This window comes from Aristolochia californica, unplaced genomic scaffold (assembly GCF_029961685.1).
Source record: "Aristolochia californica isolate CCGP_79_NKW_82.1479 unplaced genomic scaffold, dmAriCali1.0.hap1 SCAF_4, whole genome shotgun sequence".
Classification (NCBI taxonomy): Eukaryota; Viridiplantae; Streptophyta; class Magnoliopsida; order Piperales; family Aristolochiaceae; genus Aristolochia; species Aristolochia californica.
In genome coordinates, this window is record NW_027182103.1 from 39,871,669 (window position 1) to 39,878,388 (window position 6,720).

The 6,720-nt window shown below is 40.6% G+C and overlaps 1 protein-coding gene across 2 annotated transcripts; it reads right to left on the bottom strand.

Moving 5' to 3' along the window:
* Window positions 1-1,464: 1,464 nt before the first annotated feature.
* Window positions 1,465-5,638, bottom strand: LOC137962266 (FRIGIDA-like protein 3). Of its 2 annotated transcripts, none has more exons than XM_068809033.1 (4): window positions 5,531-5,638; window positions 3,116-4,181; window positions 2,723-2,895; window positions 1,465-2,083 (listed from the first exon to the last, which is right to left on the bottom strand). In XM_068809033.1, exons 2-4 carry the CDS (start codon window positions 4,167-4,169, stop codon window positions 1,679-1,681), a joined length of 1,632 nt encoding a protein of 543 aa, XP_068665134.1. In that variant the 5' UTR covers window positions 4,170-4,181; window positions 5,531-5,638; the 3' UTR covers window positions 1,465-1,678. The 2 variants fall into 2 exon arrangements, with proteins under 2 accessions (XP_068665134.1, XP_068665135.1); XM_068809034.1 differs by lacking the exon at window positions 5,531-5,638 and adding an exon at window positions 4,987-5,497.
* Window positions 5,639-6,720: the final 1,082 nt, after the last annotated feature.

Genomic DNA, 6,720 nt, shown 5'->3' on the forward strand with positions numbered 1-6,720 from the left:
GCCATTTCTTTGAAGCAGTACTCTTTTGCAAGCAATTTTGCCCAGAACAGGGAGAAACCGAGAAGGGAGACCTTTTTCTCGCAGCATTAAGTCATAACCAGAATAATTAAAATAATTATCCCCATCAAATCTGCTAGGTATAACGACGTAAACCCTCGATCAAAGAAAAGACAATGAGAATTCAACTATTATTATGAAAAATAAAATAAAATAAGCAATATCCCTTATAAACAGTGTAAAACTTTGAATTACGAAGAAAAAATAGTGTTTGGTTGGAAAAGCTCCCAGTCAATGAAAAGGTCATGTATTCGTTACTACGGACTATTGAAACCATTTTGGGATACACGTGTAACATAGGCGGGTTGGCAATATGAGGAAACCTGCAGAGAAAGTGGCTGTACTTGTAGCTCACGCTGGGGCGTGCTTGCCTGAAGAGGGAAAAGCGAGAACAATGAGAGAGGTAAGTGGGGGGCCATTAATGAATCACGAGGGCTGCTTTTCTAACTATTCTTGTCATCTTCTTCCTATACCCTGCATCTGCATTATCAGAGTCGAAAAAGTGACTTAAAGCTATTTCCAGAGATTCCTTTCAAGTTTCTCCCAATTTGGATAACACAAATGCGCCTTCCTCCACTACTGACATAGTTACTGTCTGCTACAGTTCGTGGCAGAAATACTTGGTAAACTTGGAAATGAAGAATGGGCTACAGTTGGATGAGCACGCTACTGTGTCGGGACTTTGGAGGGTAACGGCTGTAGCGACGCTGCGAGCTCTTTTGCTTTTGAACTGGAGTGGAGATGAATTGTTCGACTTTATGTCTTATAGACAGTGATTTCTGCTTTTTTAAGCTGCAAAAGTCGAGCTCATATTTCGTCTTTTGCTGCAAAAGCGACAGCCTCGGCTGCTTCCATCTTTTTCAACAGCAATTACGGAAGCCTGACGAACATTTGAAACAAATACGATCGCCTGACGAACATTTGAAACAAATACGATCGAGTGATTGGTTTAAACGTTGAGGGAGGAAGAAGAGGCAAAATGGACGATGGTGGGAAACATGAAGCGGAGCTTCAAGCTGGGCCATGGATGTTTGGTTGGAGTCTTGGAGAGGAAGTGGGTGAACTACATGAGAATACACCATGAATTAACAATAATATATTTCTGAAGTAATCGTCTACACCTGTCTTTGATATTTTTCTTTACAGATGATTGCTTTACAGCAGAAGAAGAACAATAAGATCATAAAACTGATCTTGGTCTTAAATCGCCAGTGCTAGATTATAATTTTTGTAACTTAAAAAGCTCTAGCGTTGGTATGTAAAAACTAAGAAAGAAATGCTTAAATCTGGCTTTCTATGAACAATGTAAAAAATAAATTCCTTTTTGCCACGGAAAGAACAAACGAGTAGCTACTTCCACTGTGACAAAAAGGATGTATCCTCTAAACATGCAAAGGAAAGCAGAAGGGTATAAATATCTGAGATAATATATATAGCAGTTAGTGGGGATAAACCCCTCATTTGTTTTGTCACACACACATGAACAAACACTTACAGGGATAAAGCAAAACTGCAAATACTTCAGTCTATCCATACAATGGAACACCGAAGAGCTCCAAAGGGGTTAATACTACCTACCTGAAAAAAGATCACAGTCACCATTTCTCCAGTCATGTCCTCGCTAATGCAGATATGGAACAGGATACTGATACCCATTGCCAAAATAGTTCCCATGACTGGGTGAGACATTATAGGTCACTGAACCCAACAATGAGGAACCGTGGTTATCGGGCGCAGCATACAAGTATGGCCTATCATACATATATGGGTATCGATCCGGGGCCCTGTAAAAGCTCTTGTCTGGGATGTTAGTAGGACGAGGGCTGTAGTTAACACCATTGGCACGAGGCCTCTTTGGTTGAGGCTTTGCAGCCTCTGCTGCTCTTTTCTTGTCAGCTTTAGCTTTCTCTAGCTGGAGAACCCTTTTCTGCAGGGGATCCACAGGGTACTGCTCCTCAAGCTTATGCTCTTCAATGCATTTGATGACAGCCTTAAGTGCAGCTAACTCTCGCTCATTTGCTTCATTCTGTCACAAAGCAAACAAATCACACTATCAGCTTTCAATCGGAGGCAGGTGGGAGTTGCCTCAGCCATCAAATCATTGATCAGCTCTCTTTCAACAGTTCAGAGCATACAGTTGTCCGGCTTTCATCAGATTCAGCTAATGGATTTCCTGACTACCTCAGGGCTGAAATTTTGGAGATCACAACTTCACATCCAATAAGTTAAGAAACCTTGATAGATTTCAATATTTCCGGTTGAAGCCAGGATAGTCATATTCACAGAAATACACTGCTAATAAATCATACCATCGAATCAGCATAGAAATCCAACACATACCAAGTGCAACTAGAGCAAAACAATGGCCTAGAACAAGGTCATGGAGAACGTTAGATAAATGGATGATTAAGGCGGGATTTTTTAGTCCTAACTGAAACATGAGCTAGTATTAACATGTTAATATTTCAAAGTTACAGATTCAAGTAGACATTATGCTTCAATAAGTGCAACAAGAGCATACAAGATATATATTTCAAAATAGAGTTCACTGGCAAGTCAAATTAAGGTAAAATGGTTACATACGAAAATTTTATGCTTCATCAGAAAATTAAAAAAAAATATTGAGATTGACACACCATGATAAGTAGGATGACAAGAATCACACCTGGGCAGCAGATGGCGATGTGTTTCCAGCTTTGATCTGTGAAGTTCTCCTTGCATCCTTCAAGTACGTTTTGAGTAATGGCACAGGTGCAAATTGATCTGTAAGCTGAAAAGCATATGCCATGTTAACTGCTTCGATCTGCCGTCCACTATTACCCAGGACATCAATTACGCCTGCAGAGATATGATATGGTTACGTTGGCAAAAATCAGTTCGCTTGTAGAGAAATTCAAAGCTAGTATGAAGCAAAACAAAGAAAAGTCAAACTGTAGTTTTGCAGTATGGTTGAATATGCCAAAACAGAAATTAAAGAAATAATCTCAAAGAGAATATTAATGTTGGCTTATACTGCAAATTCAAAATAAAAGGAAGCAAAAGAGGTGTGGGGAAATACCTGGCATTTTATCCTGCAGCTCCAGTGTCCTGCACAGATCAGCTGTCTGCCGGCGACGGGCAACAGATGGGATGAGTTTGCAAATATCATCCTTATCAAATTCTGAGGCAATACCAAATGTCGCTAAAAGCTGCAGAAAAGCATGAACTTCTAAGGAGTTTCCTGAAGAGCCATCAATATCAAGTTCATCCAACTTGGGTTTCCATGCCTCAGCAATCTCTTTTGCTTTTTCTCTAATCTCCAAGTACACCACCAAGGAATCTGATTCAGCATTAGCTAACACAGGACCCAGACACTCCATCAACATAATACAAGTTCTGCGCAGACCCAAAAGGTTGGGATCCCTCTTTCCATCCAGAGTAGTAGTTTCTGTATAAAAGTCCTCCAATGACTCCAAAACCAACTTTGCTGGATCTGAGGCACTCTTTAACGCAAGTGGGACCTCCTCTCTTATGGCAGCAAGATTTTTCCGGTTGTCTGATATGAATTTGTGGAGCCCCTTAGCATCCATTTCTACACATAATTTTGTCAGCAGAGTCTGAGGAGGCTTCTCTTCCATATTCTCATCTGCTGGGGGCTTATTTTCATCTTCAAACTTGACTTCCAAGTTCACTTCTTCTGAAGCTTTAACTTCCGAATATTCTTCTACAATGGCATCGGTAGGTCCATCACTCATGACATTGGTATTGGGTTCCCCTGATGCCCTCTTGTACTTTTCAAATGCCTCACCAATAGCAGAAAGTGCAGCATCTCTTGTCTCTTGTAATCGTCCCAGAGAAGCTTGCTCTTTGGCATAAACTAAGGCTTCTCGCTTCTCTAACATTTCTCGAGCCTCCGATGCTTTATTTTTATACTCCTTTTCTTGACTTTCCAACTCATTGAATCTTTTCTTTAAGGACCTCTCAAGCCCATGAAAATGTTCTTCAAGCTCTTTCCACTTCAGATTGAGAGAGATAGCTCTGTGGCTCTCTAGTTCAGCAAATGCTTGCTCAAGCTGCTGAATTTTACTGGTTGTAGAATCAATTAAGGTGACAACTGATTGAGTATCTTCCATTGCTTGTGAGCCCTAAATATGTCAAGAATATACAAAAAACAATGTTTCATCATGTAAATGAAATATTAACAATCTACTGGTACATAGTCCAATATATTCAATGAGAAACAGAGAAATGATTGCAAAGACTATAAGTAGAAAACATTAGTTAGCCACTAACTAATCCATAAGGCATCTCTTTCAAAACAAGAAACTGACAACCACAATTGTCAATGCTGACCGTAAAGACACTTGTGACAAAAAATTTAATGGTTGCTAGTGTTCTTCAACATTTTATGGAGAGAAGCTTGGAATAATTATTCCGGTTCCTAAATCTTCCAGAATTGATGACTGGATTTTGTTCCAGCCAAGCATGAGTCAACAGCCATCTCCTATATCAAATAAGGAAAAGCAACTTACCTGTCCCCTATGCAGTCAGCACCGAAGGCTCCATCTTATTCAAAACATTTATAAAATAGGAAATATGTCAAAATATGGTCATCCAACAAAGGATTGAAAATGCACATTAAAGGATTCGCACATGCAAATACTCAGTATCCTGCATCTACCATAGATCATGAGATTTCAGTCACTTATATTTCTTGAGCAACTCTGAAACCCAATCTTAACATCTCAAAAATCTATTCCAAAATTTCAAAACCAAGAATCCTAAGGGAAATCTCCACAATCAGCTAAAAAAATAGCAGATATTACCATAAAAAAACACCAGAGTTCATCTATCCAGATTCTTCCCTTTTTATATATCCGCATCCCAAATTGAAAGAAATACAAGAAAATAAAAACGAACAATTGGCCGTGTCACAGTGTTTTATCAAACCTTAGCAAAATAAAAAAAATCTTGGACTATAGCTCCAGGCCGTGTGGAAAAGGAGATAGTATAAAGCCAAGGCAGTTCAACAGCGCACCACTTGATAAATCTAAAAGAGTATAAAAATGTAAACCTAATAACCTAAGCGGTGAATTCGGTACGATTTTATGCAACCCACAACCGTCAATCGCTTGAAACCCCAGAATGAGGTAACCGAGAGATCAGCCCTACCAACCAGTAAACAGTAGAAACCCCTAAATCCCTGAAAAGCCATAAATTAAGCTCATAAAACCCCCCACCAAGTCCCAAAACTCAACAAACCTAATACCAGCTCACAATCGACAGCCAGATTGAAAGGAATATAGTTGGGGCAAAGAATAAAGCCCATTTTATCCATTTCCTCCACAAACTGTTTCCTCATTCTCAATCTCGCCGATTCACTGACTTACACCGATAGAACACAATTCAGCTCAGTATCAACCAAAGAGATAAAAAAAATAAAAACAAAAGCATGTAAATATGAAAGAAAACCGAAAGGAACAAGAGAACTTACAGTTTTTAAGGAATAAGGTGGTCCGGGAAGCAAAAGCAATGGCGGTGAGAGGTAGAGGGAGTGAAACTACCCGACAACATCATAAAAAGGAAGACAATACCTCTGCTCTGAGCCCTTTATAGGAGAGAGCAAAATAAAGGCGTCATATAGCTGGGTAGAGTAAACACCAAACAGTAATAAGTTAATAACATTCAGCAAAAGCGGCGGGTGAGCCTAAATTGATTTGGTGATTGCACACCCCTATCCTGCGCACCCGATGAAAAACTCTAAGCCAACTACCAAAATAACCCAACCGATCTGAACTTATTCCATCTATCTTGACATTAATCCTTTCTCCATCTTTTTTATTTGAAAAGGTAAAACTGGCCAGGGTTTTTACAGCCGTAAACAGAGGCATCCACAAAGCGATGGGGAAGATGTCAGGGGTTTTTCAGTAATTTAGTGTCAGTCATATTAAATTTGTAGTAAGCATCGTTACTCATGTGCTGGCGTGATTAATTAACAGCAGTAGGGTGCTGGGCGACTGGCACCATGATTGAGCTCCGAAGTGCAGTCCCACCGGAGCCTCCACAGCAGCCCGCCCTCTGTTAGAGTCATGAGAAACGGAGACATGGAGTCGATGGGACTGCGGAGTGGATTGCAGTGGGGCGAAGAGACCGAAAGGACTCGGTTGGCCATCGTTGTTGCTGCACGTACAATTGCAAATCCAACAGCGATTGCTCTTTAAGACGAATCAGTGGCCAAGAGTTAGGTCGAATGTTATCTAGTTCTTTTGGTCATTAATGCTTTCAAAGCGCAGCTTGCGACTTGAAACCAACAGTGATCTACCCTGCTAGTGAAGTTTTGTGCAGAATTTGAGGCGGCTGAAGATGGGCAAGAGGGAGAGAGTGTGGTCCCAGGTGGGTGGGTTGGTGGCCGGTAGACGCATTGGTGGGTCTCTACCACTCCTCAACCGTGATTGTTTGAGAGATATTATAGGCTTTTGTTTTTTCAGAAAATCTATTACGTTATGAAATTCCGAAATGTTTACCCTGTCTAGGAGTGGCATGGAATCGACCCTGTTCGCAAGTAGCTCAAGCTCGGCTCGGTTTCGGCTCGATTCGGTTTGAATTGTCTAGATGTCGAATCGATTTTGAGAATCGAGCTCGAGCGAACCCTAGTTCGGTTTAGAACCTTGTGAGCCGGCTCGT

Bases quoted from the DNA above. Each gene is read 5' to 3' on its own strand.
- LOC137962266 (XM_068809033.1), bottom strand. From the start codon at position 4,169: ATGGAAGATACTCAATCAGTTGTCACCTTAATTGATTCTACAACCAGT. The intron at 2,896-3,115 runs GTATTTCCCCAC...ATATCTCTGCAG, and splicing joins GCTGCAGGATAAAATGCCAG to GCGTAATTGATGTCCTGGGT. The intron at 2,084-2,722 runs GTGTGATTCTTG...GCTTTGTGACAG, and splicing joins CATCGCCATCTGCTGCCCAG to AATGAAGCAAATGAGCGAGA.